This window comes from Bos grunniens, chromosome 8, assembly GCF_055505025.1.
Source record: "Bos grunniens cultivar Pamir isolate PY7600 chromosome 8, Bosgru_T2T1.0, whole genome shotgun sequence".
Classification (NCBI taxonomy): domain Eukaryota; kingdom Metazoa; phylum Chordata; class Mammalia; order Artiodactyla; family Bovidae; genus Bos; species Bos grunniens.
In genome coordinates this window covers 6,684,266-6,709,724 of record NC_141172.1, presented here as the reverse complement: position 1 = coordinate 6,709,724, position 25,459 = coordinate 6,684,266, and the positions used below count along the sequence as shown (strand labels likewise).

The 25,459-nt window shown below is 50.4% G+C and overlaps 2 protein-coding genes across 4 annotated transcripts in view; one reads left to right on the top strand and one right to left on the bottom strand.

The window, feature by feature from the left end:
- Positions 1–25,459, top strand: part of XKR6 (XK related 6) — a 309,158-nt gene that overhangs the window by 169,777 nt on the left and 113,922 nt on the right. The gene's annotated exons all lie outside the window — the stretch shown is intronic.
- Positions 19,906–20,574, bottom strand: LOC147366608 (dynein light chain 1, cytoplasmic). The gene has a single exon (XM_086414223.1). It carries the CDS (start codon positions 20,463–20,465, stop codon positions 20,196–20,198), a length of 270 nt encoding a protein of 89 aa, XP_086270349.1. The 5' UTR covers positions 20,466–20,574; the 3' UTR covers positions 19,906–20,195.

Below are 25,459 nucleotides of genomic sequence, written 5' to 3'. Positions count from 1 at the left end.
ATACTTCATTGTAGTTTTTTACCACAATTTTTGAAAATTATCGACTGACTTATTTTGCGTGCCGGGTCTTAGTTGCGACACTCGAGATCTTCGATGTTTGTGGCAGCAAGCAGGATCTTTCGTTGTGACGTGCCAACTTTTAGTTGCCGCCTGTGGTATCTAGTTCCTGCCCAGGGATCGAACCCGGGCCCCCTGCATTGGGAGCATGGGGGTCTTAGCCACTGGACCACCAAGGAAGCCCCCCCTTCAGTTTTCTCAAGTGCCCTGTGAGATGGGTCCCGGGAGTGCAGGAGGCAGAGTTCAGAGGGATGCCTGGCCGTGCCCCAGAGCAGAGGCTATGGATAGCTCAGGTGCCAAGCCGACCGGCTGCGTCTGGAGCCGGCACGTTGGGGGCTTCCCCTTAGTGCCCATTCCTTCACCCACACGGCTCTATTACAAGCCTCCTTCATATCAGACGCCAGGTTTGAATTTGATCCAGGCTCCCATTTTTCTTTTCATTTTCACAAAACAAAGATTTTACTTTTCCTTTCTTCAACCTCGCCCTCCCCCACATAAACTCCTGTGAAAAGAGCTTGTGTAGCTGAGCCTCAGGCCAATTTGTGTCTTTGTGCTCAGCACACACACTCCATCTTTCGCACCACAAACAGCTTTGCTCAGAAGAAATATGTTTTCCCTCTGCAAAACTGCCATTTTAGGCCAACACAGAGGAGGCAGAAAGAGACTATTTCACTTTTTCTTCCCCTGGAAAAACCCCACCAAGATGTTGTTTTCCCTTGCTTTTTCTGGAGGGGAGATATTTCTTGACAGTTTTCGTTGCTAATCTGGCTCTCAGCCCTACGTCTGGTGCCAAGTTGTGAAGGAAGCAAAGGAAAACTAGTTGAGCAAAGGCAAGATTCTCCTAGAGGGGCACGAGATTCCTGCAACTCAGGAGTTACCAGAGACCCGGTGCCGAGCTCTGGCTCACGTCCCCCTCTCAGAAGCCCTGGGTGGGGGACACCCCTATGGCAGGGCACAGGCGGGCTGGGGGTCCCGCCTGGTGTGCATTGGTTCAACACAAATCCTGCCACACTTGCTTCCCACAGGCTGGGGCCTGGGTCTGGGGGCTTTGAGATTACAGAAACGAATCAGTCATAGATTCTGCCTCCGCACAGACTAGTAGGGCTTCCCGAGTGGCTCAGTGGTTCACAACACACCTGTCAATGCGGGAGATGTGGGTTCGATCCCAAAGTGGGGAAGATCCTCGGGAGAAGGAAATGACAACTCACTCTAGTATTCTTGCCTGGGAAATCCCATGGACAGAGGAGCCTGGCGGGCTGCAGTCCATGGGGTCACAAAAGAGTTGGACACGACTGAGCGACTAAACAATGAAGGGAGTGAAGATTCGGATATTTATTTACTATAACGTTGAGTAAGAAGTGAGCTGTATTGACTAAGAACTGTGAATAAAGCCCTAGTTCCATATGTGAGGTTCATCTGAGCCAGGGAATTGAGGGAGGTGTTAGGGGGAGGAGGTGGCACTCAGTTTGAGCATGAACTTTCCACCGGGGTCCTTGCTGGTGCACTGGAGTTGGCTGTGTGAGCCTTGCCTCTCTCTTCCCTCCCTCTTCTTCCTGGACCAGCTCACTGTGAATCCCTTGGGGGGGTGTGTGTGTGTGTGTGTGTGCGTGTGAGTGAGGTCTTCCCGTGCTGGCAGACAGCTGCTAAACGTTCTGAGTCTCTGCTTTTCTAGGCTCATTTCCTGGACCCTCATAGCCTTGCGGTTTGGTTCTCGTGACCCATCTCCATGGTGGGAGTAGAGTGGTCCTTTCCACCATGGAACCAACTTGCTGAGCAGGCCACGCTGGTCTTTGCTGGGCTGTGTGCTCAGACTTCAGTGCTAAGCAACCTTCTGGATATAAGAGAAACCACGGAGCCAGCACAGCGCAGAGGTGCTGTCCCATGAGACGTGATGTTCATGTGCATCTGGGCCTGGGGACCATCATGGACTGAGAGGGGGCAGCCCAAAGGATCCCAGACTCTTCCCTGCCCTTAACCCCTCGGCATTTTCTCTCTCAGGGTCAGGTTTTTTGGGGCTCAGCTTGGGTCAGGTGCTCTTCTGGTGAGAGGGAGGGATCTGGGAAAGTGACTCTGATTGGCCCAGCCTGAGTCAGTCTGCCTGTGGTCCAGCAAACGGGAGCCAGTGGACAGGATCATCTGCTCAAGGCCGGCAGGGCCCATCCTGTGATGGGGGAGTGGCAGTGGGAGAGATGCGAGGGTCACCGTGAGCTGGGGAGATGGCCGCTCTGCATCCCCTGTGCCAGCTCTACTTGTACTAGCCATGCCACCCCTCTGAACCTCCACTGGCTAGTCTTTAAAATGGCAACAAGACCACCTACTTCATAGTCTTCTTGTAACAATTAAATGAGACAGCACCTAGAGCTTTTCTATAGGCCTGGCACTTGGCTCATTTCTATTTTATTTTTTAAATAATTTTATCTATTTTTGGCTCTGCTGGTCTTCTTTGCTGCATGGGCTTTTCTCTAGTTGCAGAGAGCAGGGGCTGCTCTCTCATTGCAGTGCACAGGCTTCTCATTGCGGTGGCTTCTCTTGTTGCAGAGCACAGGCTCTGTGTTGCATCAGCTTCAACAGTTACAGCACATGGGCTCAGTAGTTGCGGTTCCTGGGCTCTAGAGCACAGGCTCAGTAGTTGTGGCATATGGGCTTAGCTGCTGTGCACCGTGTGGGATCTTCCTGGATCAGGAATCGAACCCATGTCTCCTGCTTTGGCAGGCAGATTCTTTACCACTGAGCCACCAGGGAAGCCCGGCTCATATCTAGTAAATGGTGGTGACATGTGCTGGATGGTGGGTCTGAGGAAGGCGTTCCCCGGCGCGTCTCCCCATCTGGGTGCTTTCGGATGAGGGCATTGAAGTAGGAGGTTTCACGTCACATCGTCCCCACCTTTCTTCTACACCTTGGAGATCGTAGTTGTGGCTAGTTAGCAGATTGTGCCGTGAGTCTCCTGATACACCCAGCAGAGCCAGCTCCCTCCTGCCCAACAAGAGGCTGGGCCAGGGGAGTGTGGTCCTGTCCTCACAGGCACAAGGACGTTCACTGGGTTGTCTGTCTGTCCATACCCCCAACCCTGAGTTGTCTGTCCATACCCGCAACCCGCCTACCCACCAGAAACGGTGCTTGACTTGCAAGGCCTCAGGTTCTCAGCAGGGGGTCATTGCTGGTGGGTTGTCATTCAGACATGTGCTATATTTCTCAAGAGGAAGGTTATATTTTACTGGGAGTTGTCACTAGGATCATTTTTTACTTTTGAGTTGATCAGGGTCTTCAGTCTGAGGATTTTTCAGTGCCTTGTCCCTGGTGGCATCTGCCTGTGATGCGGGATACCTAGGTTTGATTCCTGGGTAGGGAAGATCCGCTGGAGAAGGGAATGGCAACCCACTCCAGTATTCTTGCCTGGAGAATTTCATGGACAGGGGAGCCTGGTGGGCTACAGTCCATGGGGTCACAGAGCATCGGACACGACTGAGTGACTAACATACACACACCTCCCTGTAAGATACCCCATTGGTACATAAGGGACCCCAGCTATCAGGTATCAGGAGAAAGAACAATGGCCACACAGGGTTCTTGATTTGGGCAGTCTGGAAGGACCAAAACCGTGAGACTGATGTTATCAGGACAATTGTCCCGGTGTGGCTGGATTTCAAACCATTCTGGAGGATGTGTTGGCATCCGGGTGGAAAGGGAATAGGAACGAGGGCATTTAGGCCAGGGGACAGTATGAGGAGTCACCCAGAGATAGAAAGGAGCCTAACTTGGGCAGGAAAGAGACAGGGAGCTGACTGAGCTGGAGTGGAGACATGTGCAGGATGAGCTGAGACAGGCATGGGGTGGGGACGGGGATTACTGCAGAGCATGAATGTTGAATAAAGAATGGACCTAATCCAGTGGGCACTCGGGAGCCATAGCAGGTCGTGGAGTGATGTGTATGTGGCTTGAGTGTTATTATTATTGCAGATTTGTGTGTAGGACCGACTGGTAGACCAGTTAGACTATAACAGTTGTTCCAAAGTGGGTGGAAAATAGCTCCAACCAACATGGCCCAGTAGGGCTAGAAAGGAAAGGATTAGTCCAAGAGAAGTTCTGAAGAAAAAATTGAGAGACAAGAATATGAGCAAGAGGGAGGGGTTAAGAGAATCCCAGGTTTCAGATGGGCAGGAGGGCAACAGGAATCCCATTGAGGATGTAGAGATGGGTGCCTTGGCAAGGGCGACCATGAGTTCTTTTGCTTGACATGCTGAATGTCTTAGTCCTCTTGGGCTACTCTAATAAAAACCATAGACCGAGGGGATTAAATAACAAAAATATTCCTCTTAGTTTCTGGAAGCTAGAAGTCCAGGGTCAGGGAGATCATATAGCTGGGTTCTGATGAGAACCTTCTTATTAACAGTTCACTGGCAGCTGCCTTCCAGCTGTGTCCTCCTATGATGGAGAAGGGGAGCTCTGGTCCCTTCTCCTTCTAAGGCCCTCATGACCTCATGGAACCCAAATCACCCTCAGCCACCCACCTCCACATTGTGATTTAGGGCTTCAGCACATGAATTTGTGGGGTGGGGGAACACCAGCATTCAACCCATAGCAGAGAATATGATGGGGCAGTGAAGGCCTTCTAAAGGGAGAAGCCTCAAGGACGGTCAGGGATCTAAGGGAGTTGGAGGTCCTCACACAAGGTCTGGGCAATATAGGACATAGGGGTCAAAAGCCCAGAAGGAAGATTGGGGCTGTGAGGGTTCAGGGCCTGGGAGGAAGGGGCATGGAGAGAATGGCTGAGAAACAGGATGGGATTCTTAGGGATAGCTCATGCAGAGGAAAGAGCAGTGCCCGTGAACACAGGACTGGAGGGTCACTGAGGGCTCAGTCAGCATCGTTTTATGGCTGCAGGGAAGGCACCAGGTACAGGTGTGATTTCAGGTGAGTGAGTGTAGTCCTGGCCCTTGAGCTCACAGCTGAGAGGGAGAGACAGGTACCAAGGACATCCCCCAGGGGTCATCTGCAGAGGGTTCAAATCCCACCACTGACACCGACCAATGGTGTGACCTCGGGCAAGCCACTGGACATGCCAGAGCCTCAGTTTCTACAGTCTGTGTAAAGGAAAAGAATGACAGCCGCCCCCCACCACCGCCCCAACAGGGCTTCTGTGAGGATTGGTGGGCTAGTACCTGGGAGGAGCTTTGCCTGGTATCCAGCTCTTATTAAGTGCTTGCCATTAGCATAATCATTATTATGGAGGAAAGTTATCCAGTACACTGAGTGCTCGATGCAGCCTGCAGAAGCATCTGCAAGACTGGGTAGCTGGGGTGTGGCCCCAGGAGGCAGGGAGCACGAAAGAGCTCCCCCTGCCCGAAACCGGAAAACGTGGTGTCAGTTCATCAGAGGCGCTGTGGTCTCACTCGCTGTTGCTAGGCATGCAAAACGCTGCAGCCACTTTGGAGGGCAGTTTGGCAGTTTCTCACAAAACTAAATATATTCTCACCATACGATCTAGCAACTGTGCTCCGTGGTATTTACCCAGAGGAACTGAAAACTTATGTTCGTACAAAAACCCACACATGGCTGTTTATAGCAGCTTTATTCATTATTGGCAAAACCTGGAAGCAACCAAGATATCTCTCAGCAGGTGAAGGGATAAATAACTTGTGGTACATCCAGACAATGGAATATTATTCAGCAATAAAAAGAAATGAGCTATTAAGCCACTAAAAGACTGGGGGAAACTTAAAAGCATCTTATGAAGTGAAAGAAGTCAGTCTGAAAAGGCTGTGTATTGTTTGGTTTCAACTATGTGATATTCCGTGGAAGGTTAACTATGCAGGCAGTAAAAAGATCACTGGCTGCCAGAAGCTGGGAGGAAGGAAGGTTGAATAGGTGGAGCATGGGGGCTTTTTAGCGTGCTGAAAATTCTGCATTCATGCTGCAAAATCAGCATTCTGTGTGATGCTGGGATGGTGAATACATGTCATTGTACATTTGTCCAAACCCATAGAGTGTACCACACCAAGAGTGAACTGTAATGTCGACTATGGACTTCGGGCTTCCCAGGTGGCGTGGTTGGTAAAGAATCCAACCACCAGTGCAGGAGACCCAAGATACTTGGGTTCAATCCCCGGGTCGGGAAGATCCCCTGGAGGAGGAAATGGCAACCCACTCCAGTATTCTTGCCTGGAGAATCCCATGAACAGAGCAGCCTGGAGGGCTGCAGTCCATGGGGTCACAAAGAGCTGGTCACGACTGAGCACATACACATGAATGCGTTGGGTGTCTATGACATAGGTTCTTCCGTGGTAACAGACAGACCACTCTGATGGGGGATGGTGGTAGCGGGGGAGGCTGTGTGTACGGGGAGCAGGGACTATATAAAAGAAAGAAAGTGAAAGTCGCTCAATCAAATCTAACTCTTTGCGACCCCCGTAGCCCGCCAGGCTCCTCTGTCCTTGGAATTCTCCAGGCCAAGAATACTGGAGCAGTTGCCATGCCCTTCTCTAGGGAATCTTCCCAACCCAGGGCTTGAACCCAGGTCTCCTGCATTGCCGGTGGATTCTTTACCATCTGAGCTATCAGGGAAGCCCAAGAACTGTATGGGAACCCTTATACCTTCCATTCAATTTTACTCTGAACCTACTCGAAAAAATAAACTTGGTTATTTTAAAAACAGTAAAAAGGAGTGTGGCTGTGCAGAGGCAGTCCTCATTTCAACAGTGAATTGATTAAGCAGTTATTTGAGTACTGACTGTCCAAAGACTTCAGCATCCAGCACAGAGAGGGAGGGGGAGGTGCCCTCAGGAACCACTTAGGCTCTCGGAGGGCTCGGCCAGCATCTGCTGATGGCTGCCGGGCACCATGATGCCGGGGGGTGGGGGCAGCTCCCAGGAGAGGGGGTTTCCGGCCCACCCTCGGGGACTGTAACTCTGGGCCTTGAGGTCAGAGAGCATTGGATGGAGGGGTTATTTTTAGGATGGTTCACAGAATGGTGACTGACCCCACCTGAAAGGCGAGTCCATCTACTTCTTCTGTTCTTCTGTCAGGGAAGGGTGAGCCCTGCGGCACAGGTAAGGAAGCAGGTGAGCCCATGAGCCACTGACCCAGATGAGTTAGGTGGAGTGACCTGGGCCAGTTCACCACTTCTCTGAGCCATGGTTAGTTTGGCTTTAACATGGGACTAATGCCTACTTTGTAGAATCATGGTGAGTATTAAATGATGTAATGGATATGAATGTTGTAGGTCTGTGCTGGCCAATAAATTATAATGCGGACCTGAAATGTGAGCCGCATTTGGAATTTTACATTTTCTAGTAGTCACATTCAAAAAAATAGAGAAGTAGGTGAAATGAATGGCTCAGATGGTAAAGAATCTGCCTGCAGCACAGGAGACCTGGATTCAATCCCTGGGTCGGGAAGATTCCCTGGAGAAGGGAATGGCAGCCCACTCCAATATTCTTGCCTGAAGAATCCCATGGACAGAGGAGCCTGGTGGGCTACAGTCCATGGGGTCTCAGAGTCACACACCTTTGGGCGACTAACACTGTGTAACATGAAGTTTTATTTAACTCAGTGTGTAAAAAATTATCATTTAAACATGTAATCAGCATAACATTTGTTCATGAGACAATTACACTTTTTTGGGGACTAAATTGTTTTGTTTGTTTGTTTTAATATTTATTTACTTGGTCAGCACACGGGAACTTCGATCTTTACTGCAGCATGCGGACTCTTAGTTGCAGCGTGTGGGATTTTGTTCCCTGACCAGGGATTGAACCCAGGCACCCTGCACTAGGAGCATGGAGTCTTAGCCACTGGATCGCCAGGGCAGTCCCTGGACTAGATCTTTGCTATGTGTGTGTTTAGTAGGGGTGTGCAGTGGAAAAGCATCTGCCTGCCAGTGCAGGAGACACAGGGGATACAGGTTCCATCCCTGGACTGGAAGATCCCCTGGAAGAGGAAATGACAACCCATTCCAGTATTCTTGCCTGGGAAATTTCATGGACAGAGGAGCCTGGCAGGCATGTATCTCAGTTGGGACCAGCCACATTTCCCAGGCTCACTGGCCACGTGCAGCCAGAGGTTGCCATGCTGGAGAACACAACGGTTCATCAACAGAGGCAGTTTACCTCCCTTCCTGCACGGCATCACAGCCCAGAACTCTGCTAATCACTTGTCTGGTCACACTCTACCTAGTGTGTATTTAGTATTATTAGATCAAGAGCTTTATTTCATGCACCATGATTGTGTGTTCATAAATTCTAACTCATGAATTCACAAAGTTGCAATCACAGGCCCGTGCAAACACAGCAATTAGGCTTTTGTTCCTGAAGCAATGTGTGTTCGCCTCTTTTGGAGTGTTCATCTGAGCCAGGCATGCGTTTGAGTTAGTTTGTGTGAATCACTGTCTCCCTCGATGCTGCCCCAACTCTAAGCTTCTTGGAGGGAAAAGATGTGTCTTGTGCATCCCTCCCTCTCCCCACCAGCCCTTCCCTGCACCCCTGAGTGTCTAGCTCCTAGCGGGCGCAAGCAGGTTTTCAATAGGCATTTTTTGAATCAACTCCATCAACCAAAGTATCGGTTCCTTTTTAGAAAAGAAGCATATTATAAAGAAAAGGCTCTAAAGTCAGATTATGTAAAAAGTGTGTTGAAAGGCAGCAGGGACATCAAACATAACCAGTGGATTGAAGTTTTTATTCACATAGACATGGATCTGGCAGAGGGGAGCGCAGGGCTCCAGCAGATAGGTGTGTGTTTGGGACACGAGGCTGGACCAAAAGTGTCTGGAAATCTGTCCCAGGCACTTGAACTTCTGATGAAATGAATTCTGCCTCACCCTCACGTGATACATTCCAGTCAGTTCAAAGGCCTTGTAGAACCTGGCAGCCCCGTGTTCTCTCTGTTCGAGTCAGAGCCCTAATTTGGGGGCATTTGCCCCCCACTCCCCCAGTACCTTCAGTTGCCCAGATCCACAGAGAGAGACATGCTAGGGAGGACCAGTGGAGGCAGGGGAGGCAGGACACAGGAATCAACAACCCAAAGTCACAAAAGCAGAAAAAGGATAAACACTTGGGCAGAGAATCAGATACATGCACGTGCACACACACACACACACACACACACCCCTCTCCTAATAGACATAGTGTCTGTAACAAGGCAAACATAATTTATCAACATTTTATGACAACTCTGGAAGAGGGAATTCATAAACCACTTCCATGGAGCAAAGGATGGACATTGGAAATTAACTGTAGGTGATATTTCATGCCTCCTTTGAGATGTGTAAACGTCTTTAGTAGAGGACTATGTGTGATAATGTGTGTGGTGTGTTAGGTACAGGCGTGAGAACTGGCCTAGGTTCAACTGCAATCGTGATTCTCCCCATCTTCTTCTTCCTATAAAGCTTATTCTCTAGTCTTTATTGAATTTGTTACAATATGCCTTCTGTTTTATGTTTTGGTTTTTTTGGCCACGAGATATGTGGGATCTTAGCTCGTCTGCCAGGGATGGAACCCATACCCTCTGCATTGAAGGCGAAGTCTTACCCACTGTCGGACCACCAGGGAAGTCCCTTCCTCCAAGGTTTTATATTCCCACCTACTCTACCCATTCTGCTGGGGAAAGACAGTGTGCCTCAGTAATGAAGAATGGTCTCGAGTGACAGGCTGGCCCTAGGAGGGGAGCAGTGCAGCTTCAGGCAATGCAGTTGTTCAGTGGCTCAGTCATGTCTTGGCGACCCCTTGGACACCAGACTTCCCTGTCCTTCACCATCTCCCGGACTTTGCTCAAACTCATGTCTATTGAGTCAGTGATGCCATCCAACCATCTCGTCCTCTGTCATCCCCTTCTCCTCCTGCCTTCAGTCTTTCCCAGGATCAGGGTCTTTTCCAATGAGTCGGCTCTTCACATCATGTGGCCAAAGTATTGAAGCTTCAGCTTCAGCATCGGTCCTTCCAAGCAATATTCAGAGATCATTTCTTTTAGGATTGACTGGTTTGATCTCCTTGCTGTCCAATGCAGGGGAGAAAGTCCCGTCTGGAGGAAGGCTCTGTTGTGGAGAGGGTGCCTTTGGGGAAATGCTAACTGAAAGAGACTGGGGACATCTTCTGTAGGTGTGGATTTCCTGAACTCTAAATAGAGCCCCTCCTACGGCTCCCATCCTCAAAGGACCATCTTAGATTTTAAGATAAAAAGCATCTCTGGAAAGTAATCTCCACCAGTGACACCCCCCTCCCCACAACTCCACCCCCCTACCCCACCCCCGCCCACGCCTGCTCCAGCCTCGAACCCCTGTCTCCTGCCTCCTGCGGTGTTTTTCAAACTAGAGCCAAGGGACCACCAGTATCACATGCCTGGAGGGTGGGGTCGGGTTCCCTGTGAGGCACCCCAGCCACGCCCCTCCCGGGGCAGAGTGTGGCGGATCGGGGTCTGCAGGTGATTCTAGCACATGCTGGGTCTGAGAGCAGTGTCCCCCCTAACCCCGGGCCGCGTCCAGGGCAGGACCGTGGGGACAGCGCGACCTGGGGCAATGGGGACACCGCGAGAGCCACCAGCGCCGGCCATCCCCGCCCCGGCACTTTCTCACCGGCGCCCTGACTCACTGATTGAGACAGGTTCCTGTCTCTGGTTTTTGTTCAGCACATCAGAGGCTGAGTCTGAGCCTTTGGTCTGGAGTTTGAACAAATTGGAGCTGAAATTGCCTCAGCGGGGTAACGGAGCACTGCACAGTCAGCGCCGAGGCGGCTGCGCGGGGAGAGGAAAGGAGGGGTGGTGGGCGTGTCTTTCTCGGGGCGGGGGGTTGGGGGGCCTGGGGAGGCGGGCGCCGTGGGCTGGGGACGCCCAGCTGCGACCCGAGGACACAGAGGATGTTTAAGAGGTGCCTGATGAATTAAATATTGATTAATTAAATATTAATAGCAAATATAGAAATGGAAATGATCGCTCTATTTTTGTAGGCTGCGTGGCATAGTTAAAAAAGCTCAGGCTTTAGGGATTTAAAAAAAAAACAAACCCATGGGTCTTGGTTCTTCCATTTAACCATTGAGGAGCCTTGGGACACAGAACCTGTCTGAGCCTCTGTTTTTGCATCTGTAAAAGGGGACTAATCAACCTTTGTTGTGTTGTAAGGAAGAGAGAAGAAAGCAGGTGGAAGCATGTGAATCCTTCTCTGCTCCCACTGGCCACTTCATCCCTTGATTGAGGACTCAGTTTGGCATTTTGACGCTCAGTCTTTGTCCCATATGCTGCGTCCACGACCTGACTTCTGGGATTTGTCTAATGTCATCATGTACTCTCTCTCTCTTTTTTTTTTTTTAACACGTTTTTAAAAATTAGTTAATTAATTTGGCTGCACTGGGATGTGGGAACTTCTGCTGTAGCATGCTGGCTCTAGACCAAGTGGGCTCAGCAGTTGCAACACGTGGGCTCAGTTGCAGGTCGGCCAGCTTGGTCATGACCTGCAGGCCTTCCCCAGGAGTGCTCCTGCAAGCGCTGTTCTGCAGTACCTTTTTCAGGGCTACTGGTGCTTTTGGCCCCTGCTGTCTGTTCCATGCATAGTCACACAGAGAGAAGGGTTGGACTCTTTTTAAGAGAGGGACCAATCTGTCTCTGATACACTGCCTGGACAGGGCAAGGGCTGTTATGGTTACGTTTCTTGAAAAGTTCCCTAGGGGGCTGTAGGCTCCTCAAGGTTGGTGGCTTTGTTCCTTTTCAGTGGGAGGTAAGGGTTAAGTGAATGCTGCTTGAAACACAGAAGCAGGTTTTCAGTACCAGCTGGTGATGATGGTGGTGAAGAAGGCAGGCAGGAGGATAGAGGTCTGTAGAGAACAAGGCCAAGTTCAAGGAGATAGGCTTACCCTAAGAGCTCCTTGAAGGCAGTGTGTGTGCTCAGTTGTGTCCGACTTCTTGCGACCCCATGGACTATAGCCCGCCAGGCTCCTCTGTCCATGGGATTCTCCAGACAAGAATACTGGAGTGGGTTGCCATTTTCTCCTCAAGGGAATCTTCCCTACCCAGGGATGGAACCTATGTCTCTTGCATTGGCAGGTGGGTTCTTTACCACTGGCAAGACCTGGGAAGCCCTTGATGGCAGGGATTCTGTCTTATCACATTGGTATCTCTGGAAGCTGGTTCAGTCTTAGCATAGTAGAATGGAGCAGTAAAGCAGGGAGGGGAGACCTGAGGCTCTGATTGGATGTTGTTTGGAATTTAACAGTATGTCAGGACTAAGCATGTATAGCAATCATGAATTCTGATGTTCTTGACAACAAAGTCTCCATGGATTTGGAGCTTTGGGGATCCCATGTGACCTTGGGTTCCTGGTTGCAGCTTCCTCTGAGTTTATGAGCTGAGAGCTGTTTTCTGCTTGAGGGGGCAGAAGGCTAGGAGCTAGTATGAATTGTGCCGGGCTCTGAAGGAGTAAATTATTATTGATTAATGTTTGTGTCAGCACTGGAACCATTACTTACACAAGGCAGAGCCCCTGCCCATGGGTTTCTGTGCTAAGAGCATCTTTAATCTGATGGAATGTAACAGCAGCCTGCACATCTAGGAACTCCCAAATGTCCGTCACTTTATTATATGCCTTGTTCTTCCCTTCCCCATCACAACAAAAATCCAACCTTTTCACCCACCTGATTGTAGGAAGAGGAAAGATGGGTTCTGTATTTGCTTGTCCTTCCCCTGGGAGGCTCTGCTGTGTCTTTTCTGAGAGGCTGCGGTGTCCTAGGACTCAAGAGTCTCCAGGCTGAGCTTGTAAGAGAGTCTCCTCCCGAAGGAAGCTGTTGTAGGGAGATGGGTTAACGTGTGGGGAGACCAGGGCTTGAAGTGTCTTAAAGCCAAGCATTTGTCCACTGGGCTCCCCTGGATCCTTTATAAAAGGTTAGCTTGAATCCTCCTTTCCCACCAGCAGGATCGCATCATGGTCCTAAGAAGCTCTCCTTTACATAGTGTGAGCCAGCTGCTACTCTAAGCACTCCATGTATACTAACTCTTCAGATTTTCACAGCAGTCCTATTAGACAGTTACTCTTTTTCTTTTTTAAAATAATCTTTTGGCTGTGCTGCACGGCATGTGGGATCTTAGTTAACCGACCAGGGATCAAACCCATGCCACCTGCATTGGCAGTTTGGAGTCTTCACCACCACCACCAGGGAAGTTCTCAGTTAATCTTAGTATCCCCATTTTCAGTTCAGTTCAGTCGTTCAGTTGTGTCCGACTCTTTGCAACCCCATGGACTGCAGCATGCCAGCTTCCCTGTCTGTCACCATCTCCCAGAGTTTACTCAAGTTCATGTTCATCGAGTCACTGATGCCATCCAACCATCTCATCCTCTGTCGTCCCCTTCTCCTCCTGCCCTCAATCTATTCCAACATCAGGGTCTTTTCCAATGAGTCAGTTCTTCGTATTAGGGGGCCAAAGTATTGGAGCTTCAGCTTCAGCATCAGTCCTTCCAATGGATATTCAGGACTGATTTCCTTTAGGATTGACTGGCTGGATCTCCTTGCAGTCCAAGGGACTCTCAAGAGTCTTCTCCAACACCACAGTTCAAAAGCATCACTTCTTCAGCACTCAGCTTTCTTTATGGTCCAACTCTCACATCAATAAATGACTACTGGAGAAACCATAGCCTTGACCAGACGGACCTTTGTCAGCAAAGTAGTGTCTCTGCTTTTTAATATGCTGTCTAGGTTGGTCATAGCTTTTCTTCCAAAGAGCACGGGTCTTTTAATTTCATGGCTGCAGTCACCATCTGTAGTGATTTTGGAGCCCAAGAAAATAAAATCTGTCACTGTTTCCATTGTTTTCCCATCTATTTGCCATGGAGCAATGGGACCAGATGTCATGATCTTAGTTTTACACATTATACAGATAAGAAAACTTGACACACAGAGAGGCCAGCAACCCGCTTAAGGTCATACAGCAAGTTTCTGGGGAAGCATGCTTTTATAAGAATCCTGAAAATATATTCTAAATCCTTCTATTGGGAGTAAATACAAAGTTGCCTGAGAAATTAGCCCATAAATACCGACCAACGGTTCCCTGGCCAAGATCACAAGGACCAAGGGAGGGGAAGGGGTCCCTTAGGGGTTGGCACATTCCTCTCTTGGAAGCACCCAAAGGGCTTCTTCTTATCAAAACCACACCTTGTAACACTTCACAGGCTGTAAGCACATGGCATTTGCTTTCCTGTTTGATTCTCACAAATACCCTGTGGAAGCACAGGTGGAACCACCTCCATTTTACAGGGTGGATCACAAGGACCTTAGCACAGGGCTAGGCACAGAGTCGGAGAAGGTGATGGCACCCCACTCCAGTACTCTCACCTGGAGAATCCCATGGGCGGAGGAGCCTGGTAGGCTGCAGTCCATGGGGTCGCTAAGAGTCGGACACGACTGAAGCGACTTAGCAGCAGCAGGTAGAATAGGAACTGAGTTCTTACTAGTTGGATTAATTCTTTTTTCTTTTCTGATGATATCTTTTTTTATTTATTATTTTTAACACCAAAGACATTTTATATTGGGGTGTAGCCAATTAACAATGTTGTGATAGTTTCAGGTGAACAGGGAAGGGACCCAGCCATGCCTACACATGTATCCATTCTCCCCCAAACCCTCTTCCCATCCAGGCAGGTGCATAACATTGAACAGAGTTCCATGTGCTATACAATAGGTTTTTGTTGGTTATCCATTTTAAATATAGCAGCGTATACATGACCTTCCCATATTACTTGTTGGATTAATTCTTAACAACCTGATGTTGGGAAGACTGGGCAGTGGGTGAGATTCTGGTGGGGATGGACCGAGTGACAGGGGAAGGGTGGGGGTCAGGGCACACACACAGTGCCCCTTCCTGCCTTAAACTACATTAACTGGGGCTCATCCCCGCCTCCACTGGGAGCCCAAGCTCAATGCCAAGGCCTTTGCTTGAAGTGCCCTCCTGCTCTCCCCACCCTGGAAGTTCCTGTGTTGGGGAAGTCAGGGCAGACGCATGCCCTTATGAGACAGGCCAGGGGACCAGGACTGCGGGGAGCAGGTGTGAGGCTCACTGTCTCCTCCCATCTGCTCTGATCAGGTCTGGCTCTTCCCTGGAGAGCTGGCCATGCCCCGCCTTGCAGAAGACAGCCATCTTCCCTCCTCACCATTGATTTGTCAGTGGTTGCTCCACTATTTATAACCCACCGCCTTTCTGCCATGCTTCAGCACAGCTGGGAAGTGAGCGCCACCACCTCTGATCATATTTCTCTTTGCTGGGCTCAAGCCTATAAGGAAGTGAAGCATCCTCCGAGGTCACAGCTTCTGAGCTCCCCGGGTGCCCAATCAATGCTGGTGCTCTTAGCTTGAAGGTTGGAACCAATTAACCACGTTAGCCTTGCCTCCAGGAGCTGTGTGTGCAGGCTCAGCTGGGGTCTCTGGGGGCTGCAGCCACAGCCTCGGCCAGCTGTGTCCTGAAGGCTGGAGCCTGCAGCTAACTGCTTGCTCCACTTGGTGGGTTCCATGCCCTGAGGCTGGGCCTGGGTGTGTTGGGAGCACCAGCCAGGCATTCTACTAGCCTGTTTCCTGGGTCTCTTACCTCCACTCCCTGATGCCAGGGAGCCCTGTCTCCATCTGCAGAAGAGAATGCCCAGCAGCCCACCTTCCCTTAGGCAGCTCAGCTCAGAGAGCTGGGATGGAGGAAGTGCCACTTCGATTGGTCCAGAAGTCCATGAGTAACGGGTCCCGCCCCTCTACTCTTGTAGCCCCAGTCTCTTATTTATTTTTTTTGTTGGTTTGTGCTAAGTTGCTTCATTTGTGTCCGACTCTTTGGGACCCCATGGACTGTAGCCCACCAGGCTCCTCTGTCCATAGAATTCTCCAGGCAAGATTACTGGAGTGGGTTGCCATTTCCTTCTCCAGGGGATCTTCCCAACCTAGGGATCAAACCCACATCTCCTGTGTCTCCTGCACTGGTGAGAGAATTCTTTACCACTGAACCACCTGGGAAACCTTTGATGAAAATGATACCGTCTGACAAATAAGCGTGCATCTCCCCCAAGTGTATTCTCCAAGGATACACACGTATGCCATGACCTGGTCTGTCCATTCTCAGCTGCTGCCTCCAGGTGCTTTGTGCCCCTCCCTCTGGAGACCCGAATCTTAAGGAGAGAAATACCAGCCTAGAGTCCCCATGGTGGAGACACCTGTCCCCATCCCTACTGCTGCCACCACCCTGAGTCCACACAGGGATGGAGAACCCTGAGATGCCATCTGACACCCACCTCTGCAGGTGAGCAGCTGTGCCCAGGCATTCCTTTCAGGAGCAATTTAGACATCCAGGTCTCATCTGGGAAGACAGGTATGAACCGAACGCTGTGTGATCACCATGGTAACTGGTCACACGTCTCAGCGGGTGGCAGGAAGGGAAGGAGCCAGGAGCTGAGTCACCCTGAGAGGGAGGCTGTGCCTGGATAGGGGTGAGGGGATTTAAGTCAGACAGATGGAGGGCCTGCTGACAGCCATGTAACCCTGTGACAGCCAGAGCTTCTCCAGTAGAGAACTCTCGGACTCTCATGTGTCCATAGTTTGAAGATCTGGCCCAGGGGCCTGGGGTTTACCCTGTGTCACCGTAGGTGCCTGGGGACAGGTCTAGCAGAGGACCCGGTAACCGAAGAAATAGGTTGGTGCTCAGAGCTGCTCTCAACCTAGCACCAACCGACCTTCTCCTCTTCTCTTGAACACCATCTACTACCCAGCATCACCCATCTCAGGAGAGATCCGGTCTCCACTGCTATGGGTGCATCCTTGTGTATTTGTGGAAACTCCCAACCCACTCTTTAAGACCCAGGTCAAATGCTTGCCCTCCAATGCTTCATAATTCTCCATTCTTAACTTCTCCCAGGGCACCTATCACATGAACTTACCTATGTGTGTGTCGGGGGATCTGATGCCCACCAGAAGGTCAGCCCCTCATGAGCAGACACATGCCCAGCTGGTCTTGGGTGACAGGACCTAAGAGTGTGCAGCTACCGTAGGCTCAGTGGATGCTGGTTGACCGAAAGGATGAATTAGGGTGCTGATGTCAGTAGGCAAGCCCGGCAGAATCAGAGCTGTGCCCAAACCATCGACAAGCAGAAACTTGGGCTTCCAGGCTAAACTGCTGTTGTGGTTAGTTACAAAGGAGCACAAAGCTCTTTACAGTTTGCACAGCTTATGCAGCTGGAATGCTACAGTTTCATTTCTGTTAAGCAAGTTGTGAAAGCCTGGGTGCTGACCTGGCCAGACTGAGGTCCTAGGTTGCCCCTTTCAGAATACATTCATCTCTCTCCATCTGCCCGTAGATCTTCTGTTGTTCTATCCATTATCATCTATTGCTATCATCTATCCATATGTCTGTCATTCATCTGTCTGTATTGGCTGTCTAGCATCTATGTATATGTCTCTTTCTATCTTATAATTATCTATCATCTATGTGTATCAAGCCATCCATTGATCATGTCCCTATCTGTCAGTTTATCATCTGAAAGGTGACTCGCTCACCATTTGGGCGCTGGAGGATCTGAGAGGAGGTGGAAGCTGGGAAGAAACTGGAAAACTAGGGAAGAGAAGGGTGGCCTGGCTCTGGGTCTTGCGGGCTGGACTCGGGAAGAGATGAGCTGGTGGGTAGGAACGATGAGCTGGTTCCCAGTGGAGGTGTGCAGGGGAAGCGGCACCAGTGGAGCCCAGGCGCGGGGGCGAGGGCTCCAGGGGGATGATGTCATCCGTGGCCAAGACCAGGGAGGCGGGGGCTTTGCGACGCCCTCGCCAAGAGCTCCGCGCATCCGCAGCCAGCCCCCGGGAGGCGCTCTCGGGGCGCGGACTGGGGCTTCCTTGGTGACAGCGCTGGCGACTCCGGGCGGCGAGAAGAAGCAGGCGAAGGCGACCGGCGCCGAGAAGAGCCGGGAGGAAGGGTCACGGGGCTCCCGGTGCAGAGGGCTCGGGATCAAGTGGGGTGCTCGCGTCCCCGGCGCACACTCACCCGGGGTCGCCAGCCCGAGCGCGCGACGTCACCCGCGGCCGCGGCGTTGACTTTGCTGTTCGGAACGCGGACTCTTCCCATCCTGGGCAGGGTGCGGGGGTGAGGGTACGGGGCAAAGGGGACGCGGTGGGGGCGGAGGAAGCTCCCACCGGGGAATCGGGCTCTCTGCGCAGCCTCCCGCCCTTTCCCCATCTCTTGGGCGCGCATCCCTGAGCTGGCCCGGCTGCGTGGAGTGCAGGAGGCGAGGAAGGAGTGCAAAGGGGATGGAGGGTGCAGGGGGCGAGGCCAGTGGGCTGGGGCGGGATTGTGTGGGGGCAGCGGGAGGAGCAAGATGTTAGCGACGGATTTGCTGAGAGTGCAGTGTGCAAATTCCTCTGCCCTCCCCAGTTACCGCCGCCTCAGCAGCCCGAGGTGTAGAGAGGCCAGCGTCGGTGGACAGGGTTGCAGTGCCACCCACTAGCGCCCTGCTGGCCCTCAGAGGAGATCAAATAACCCTCTTCCTCTCTCCTTTCGTTTCTCGCCTTTCCCTCGTCATTCCCTTCATCTCCCTTCCCAACCCCCTCCCCAGCTTTCTCTGCCCCCTCCATCTGGTTCTGAGCACCAGCCGGTCCCTGGAGGGCCTGGCAGTGGGTCTCAAGTTCAGCCAGCCCTGCAGTCTGCCGGAGGCTGGAGAAACAGGGCGCCACCTGGCCCGGTGCCCATTCCCAGCTTCAAAGACACTCAACAGGGAGAGATACCTCTTTGGCAGACCTGGCTGAGTTTCTCTGCCAGCTGCTTTTGCGCTTAACACCTACCCCTCACCCCCATTAGCCATCCCTCTCCAAAGTGGATTTCTAGCAGGTATGGGAGTTAAGGGGCAAAGAATGGCAAAGAAGCCTCCAGCCCATTTAGAGGTGTCTACGTTACTACAGGTCCTTTAAACCATTGTTATGGCAAAACAGATGTTTAACAGCCCAGGTAGTCTGGCAAGGAGCTGAGTTTAGTGCTGGTGGGTCAGAGGTCTCTAGTTCTGTATTTTAAAAGCAGCTGGAGTCTTCTGGGGAGAAGGCAATGGCACCCCATTCCAGTACTCTTGCCTGGAAAATCCCATGGATGGAGGAGCCTGGTGGGCTGCAGTGCATGGGGTTGCAAAGAGTCGGACACGACTGAGCAACTTCACTTTCACTTTCCACTTTCATGCATTGGAGAAGGAAATGGCAACCCACTCCAGTGTTCTTGCCTGGAGAATCCCATGGATGGAGAAGTCTGGTAGGCTGCAGTCCATGGGGTCGCACAGAGTCTTACACGACTGAAGCAACTTAGCAGCAGCAGCACATTACTATAAATATCCCTCATCCTTCCTTTTTTTTTTTTTTTTTTTTTTAAGTTTAAATTCCTGCAGACTTTATTAGAATCACATGGAGGACTGCTGCTCAAAAGCTTTTTCCCTTTAAGACCACCTTTAATCTCTAGAGTATACTTTGGCCAAGGCAGGGGAGGGTAAATGTCTACAGCCCAACAAATTTCTCATTAGCCCAACTTTCTCACCAGCTTATTTCCATTTTACAGCCACAGAAAACTTAAAGGAGTTATACGACACATTCATCTTCTCTTGAGGCCTAAGGCCTAGAACAGTCTATAGCAGTTACCACAGAAGGAGCACTTAAGGAATGTATTTATCAGGTTAGGAGTACGAGTTTCTCTGCCATGCATTTCTCAACATGCACTTCTGAGTAGTATTCTTCCATGTACAACAGGAGCAGGCTGGACAAGAATGAAACTCCAGAGTGTTGAATAGGCTAGTCTATTACATTCCACAAAAACTTCAAGGAATCACCCCCACCAACCTACCCAAGATCAAGTAATAGGCCATCTTCAATAGATTATTTGAACAAACGGTAATTAACGCACACTTCAACAGATTTATTTCTTTAAAGGAATGGATTTTGAAGAGAAAAAACATGGGGCAGAGAGGTATGGAATAGAAAATAAATACAAATGTAAGCTGTTTTACTAATTGCTTTATAACCACAAACTAGTACAGAGAATGCCCTGTACAAAACACAACAAAGGTTCAAAGATGGAGATGTTCCCTTAGGCAAGGCTGAAGACTTCAGTCTCTGGTATTTGGAATTTAGGCTGCAGTCCTTGTTTTTGGATGGATCACTGGGTGTGTGGCACAGTCCATGCTTTTAACCAGATTTGAACAGGAGAATGGCCACTTGGCCCAGGTAGAAGTAGATGAAGTGTTTGGTTTCATGTGTCACATAACTACCGAAGTTCCTCCCCACGATGCAGTGCCAGGTGGGGTTGTACTTCTTGTCAAACTCCTTCTTGATATGGGCCGCAATGTCCTTCTCTATATTATACTTTTCCAATGCCTGAGTAGCACATTCCACCGAGTCCTGTTGCATCTCCTCCGACATATCGGCATTCTTGATTACGGCCTTTCGGTCACACATGGTTACCAAGGAGCAGGGGCTGGCCGACTGCAACGGTCTCCTGGGGGAGGGGCTGGCGAAGCTCACACCCGCGTAGAGAGGCGGTCGCTACCGAAGCCGTGGCGCATCTCCCTCATCCTTCCTAAATCAGAAGTCTAGACAGAGTGGGAGTGTCCCTTTTCACAGGTAGCTGGGCTCCTGGATGAACAAAGGTGTATTTATTGGGAGTGGATCTGAGAGCCATGGTAGGAGAAACTGGGGGTGGGGGAGTAGGGGGGTAGGAGGAGGGGAGTTGAAACTGGAACTAAGGTGATCTGTGTGTGTGTTAGTTGCTCAGTTGTGTCCAACTGTTCGTGACCCCATGGACTGTAGCCCACCAGGCTCATCTGTCCATGGGATTCTGCAGGCAGGAATACTGAAGTGGGTTGCCATTCCCTTCTTTAGGGGATCTTCCTGACCCAAGGATTGAACCTGGGTCTCCTGCATTGCAGGCAGCTTCTTTACAGTCTGAGCCACCAGGGAAGCCAATTTGGATAACCTCAAAAAAGAAAAGAGAGGGTGTATTGCTTTGTACATATCTCCAGAGTGAACACACCCAGGTAACAGCACCTAGATTGAGCTCTCACCTGCACCTTGGAAGCACCCCCCAAGTCTTCTGTCCAGCCCCAACTCCAGGGTAACCCGAGCTTCCCTCATCGTGGCAGGTTTGTTTTTATCAGTTCTAGAAGGTCAGCAGGAAGGAAATCATACAGTATGTACCTTTTAAGACCTGGTTTCTTTGGCTCAGTATTCTGGAGGGAGGCGGTGTCCATGTTTGACTGTGGCTGTAGACGTTTTGGACTTTGGATGTCCTTCCCGACAGGACAGATTATTTTTCCATCCCAGAGAGTGGAGGGACTGCAGCAGGGGTCTTCCTTGTCTGGATTCATCTTCCTGGTGGCTTTTCCTTACTAACTCCTGCGGCTTTCTCCTGCAGGAATCAGATGTTCCTGTTACTCACTGGGCAAAGGCTTTCCCCCAGATTCGTGGTGAACAGCCCCCTATTTCCTGACACCGAAATTTCTCCTGGCAAATTGCCTTTCCTTTCCACAGGGAAGGCTTTGAGCTGAGACCGAAACTGGAAAGCTGATCCTGAAAGAGACGTTCAGGCGAGCCTGCGTTCTTGGAGCCTGCGTTCTTCATGGCTCCAGGAGGGAACCAGTCTGGGCGGGGAGAGGGCTCCGGCCTTCACTGAAGCGTTCGCAGGGGCCAGCGTGTAATTAGCATCCTCGGGAGCCCGGGGGTTTCCTGCCTTCAAGGAAAGAACATTAGCAAGCCTGCACAGGTTAACAGCTTCCCTTTAAATGTTTTCCTTTTGTGGTTAGCTCTGTGCCTGCTTTTGAAAATGTGGTCATTTAAAAAAAGAAAAAAAAACAAAACAAGAATCAATCCTCCCAGAAGGGATATGAAGGGCTGCTACCCTCCTGGGAAGCCCTTTCTTCCTCACGCATTATAAAGATTGAGATTAGGAAGGCAGGACAAATGCTTAGGGGCTCTGAAAATATGGATTATGCAAATGAGCTATTTAAGGACCTTTAAAAATGCAGACCGGGTCTCAGAGTATTTACCGGCTGTTAGAAAATGGGGATTGTCTAAACAGGGCATTGGGGAACCCTTAAGCGCTCAGATTATGATGGATCTGAAGAACCTCACACGTCCCTCCTGGCCTCTTAGGCCTGTCAGCTATGTGAGGGAAGAAGGTGTGTTTGGACAAAGCTGAGGTTTCATGCAGTGGCCTGCAATGGATTTGGGTCTGTCCTGCAGGCCTGGTTGTTGGAGGAGGAGGAGAGCCGATGCTGGAGCCAATGCTGGAGGAGGTTCGTGGGGAGCCCCCCACATGAGTGGCTGGAAGACAGGGCCATGGACGGGGGACCCTAGAGGTCCTTCCACAGCCCTCAGATGTGTAGTTGCTCAGTCATGTCTGACTCTTTGGACTGTAGCCTGCCAGATTCCTTTGTTCTGAGATTCTCCAGGCAAGAATACTGGAGTGGGTTGCCATTCCCTTCTCCAGGGGATCTTCCTGACCTAGGGATTGAACCCAGGTCTCCTGCATTGCATGCAGATTCTTTACCCACTGAGCCATCAGGGAAGCCCACAGACATCATATAGCAAATCCCTACTACTTAAGGAACCCCTCTGAAGTACATTTCAATTTTTGTTTAATTCATCCCGCAAAGTAAGGGTAGAGCATCTGTAGAAGTGGATACAAGCACTGGTTTCCATATATGTATGATGTTTGTGCTCCTTCCGGATGAATGGATGGCATTGGTTCCCATCATGGCCACCCACTCCGGTATTCTTGCCTAGAGAATGCCACGAAGAGAGGAACCTGGCGGGCTACAGTCCATGGGGTCACAAAAAGTCAGGTTCGACTTAGCGACCGAGCACGTGCGCGCGTGCACACACACACACACACACACACACTGATTCCCATCAGCAACACAGATTCGGGGCCAAGTCTAGGCACTGTGAAATCACAAAAGGGGGCCACATATTGAGTGTCTCTCTCAATGAATCTGTGGGGACAAATTGCTGGTCTGAGTGTTAGTCCTTTGCTGTCTGGAGCCTGCCTCTGCCAGACAGAGCCCTCAGGCAGGAGTATGTATCTCCAGTAGGTACCAGTGCAGCCCCCTCCGCTGGGCGCATCCTCCCTTCCTGCCTCACTTCACCCTCGGCCTCAACTGCTTCTTCCACCTGCAGGGTTCTTCCCCTGCCACCCTTACCACCAGCCTCCTCACGCCCTCCTTCAGGTCATTACTCAATATCTCAACCAGGCCTTTCTGTTTCTTGAAAATAGCAGCCCTCTGGCCCCAGCCATTCCCTGTTGCCTCCCTGGTAGCTCAGCCGGTAAAAAATCCACCTGCAATGCAGGAGACCCTCGATTCCTGGGTTGGGAAGATCTGCTAGAGAAGGGATAGGCCACCCACTCCAATATTCTTGGGTTTCTCTGGTGGCTCAGATGGTAAAGAATCCGTCTGCAATGTGGGAGACCTGGGTTCTGCCCCTGGGTTAGGAAGATCCCCTGGAGGAGGTTATGGTGACCCACTCCAGTATTCTTGCTTGGAGAATCCCATGGACAGAGGAGCCTGGCGGGGTACAGCCCATGGGGTCGTAAAGAGTCGGACATGACTGAGCGACTTTCACTTTCTGCTTTATTCTTCTCCCTACATTTACCACCATCCATGTCACTTATTTATTTATTACCTCCTTCTTGGTTAGATTGTATTCCATGTGACTAGGGGCTATGTCCCCTTATTCTCTGCTGTATCCTTATCATCTCAGACAGACCTGGCATTTAGGAGAAGTCCCATAAACATTTTGGTGAGTGAATGAATGAATGAGCATATAGAAACATGAATGAAGACTTTAGGAACCCTTTTCAGCCTGGTGCCCACCTGCTTTCTTGTCTTGCCCACCGTGCACCTCTGCCCTCTAGCGAAGGCCCTTTCCCTCTGGCTGCAGAGTAGGATTCCCGCACAGCCCCGCCTGGCTCTCCCCCTCTCCCCCACCTGAAAAGGCTCTCTGCTTTCCCTTGAGACTCCTTGCTTCCTTTCTCTTGGTCCCTGTGCCATCCTCCACTTGCTTGAGTATTGGCTCTTTTGTCATTGTATTGTTGCAATAAGTTGTTTCCATTCCAGTCTCTCCCAGTAAATGGGGGCGCCCTGAAAGGGCAGGTGGCACGAGTAGTAAAGAACCCAGCTGCCAGTGCAGGAGATGTAAGGGACGCAGGTTTGACCCCTGGGTTGGGAAGATCCCCTGGAGGAGGGCCCAGCAACCCACTCCAGTATTCTTGCCTGGAGAATCCCATGGACAGAGGAGCCCCGAGGGCTACAGTCCTTGGGGTCTCAAAGAGTTGAACATGACTGAACAACTTCACACGCATGCCCTGAAAGGACTATAGTTTTGGTTTTGGGGAAAGAACTTGAGTTTTGAGTCAGAGTTCAAATTCCAGCTTTACTAGTGACTGCTGTAGGACTGTGGCAAGTCACTTAATTGTTCTTAGCTTCCGTTTTCTCCTCTGTCAAATAGGGATACTCATCTTAATTTGACAGGCTGGCTGAGAATCGTAGGGGCAGTGAATAGGATGTCCTTAGCAGAGTGCACAGCATGTGGTAGGCAGGGCATGACCTAATGGGATTACGAGTGAGAAATGGCCACAGGACTTATGCCAGAGTTCACCTCCCACTCTGGTGGGCAGGTTTTGTTCTTTGACCTCCTGGGAGTATCTGGTTTAAATTTGTGTCAGTGTCATGAAGAAAAAGGGGGAAGGAGGGGGCCACTGTTTTAGACTAAAGGACAACATAATGGACTATGTGAGCCTTGGTATTGGGCCAAAACAAAAGTTATAAAGGACGTTTTGGGGGAAAATGGAAATTTTAAATATGGGTTAATTACGTGCTAACAGTGAATCAAATACATTTCTGGGTTGGGATTTTAAAAAGGACTGTTTAATGAGTGCAGATTGTGTGCTAGGCTTTGTGAAAGCATTTTATAGTTGCTCCATCATCCCCATGACATAGATATTTTTATCTCATTTTATAATGTGGAACTGAGGCTTAGAGAGGGGAAATCATTTCCCCAAAGTTATACCACTTTTAAGTGCCCAGGACCAGTTATTATTATCATATTTTTAATAAACATTTTATTTCAGACTAGTTTTAGATTTACAGAATTACTGCAGAGGTGTTACTGAGAGTTGCCATATATCCCATACCCAGTTTCTCGTGTTGTTAACGCTTCACGTTAGTGTGGAACATTTGTCACAATTTATGAACCAGTATGATGCTTTTGAACTGTGGTGTTGGGGAAGACTCTTGAGAATCCCTTGGACTGCGGGAGATCCAATCAGTCCATTCTAAAGGAGATCAGTCCTGGGTGTTCATTGGAAAGACTGATGCTAAAGCTGAAACTCCAGGACTTTGGCCACCTCATGCGAAGAGCTGACTCATTGGAAAAGACTCTGATGCTGGGAGCGA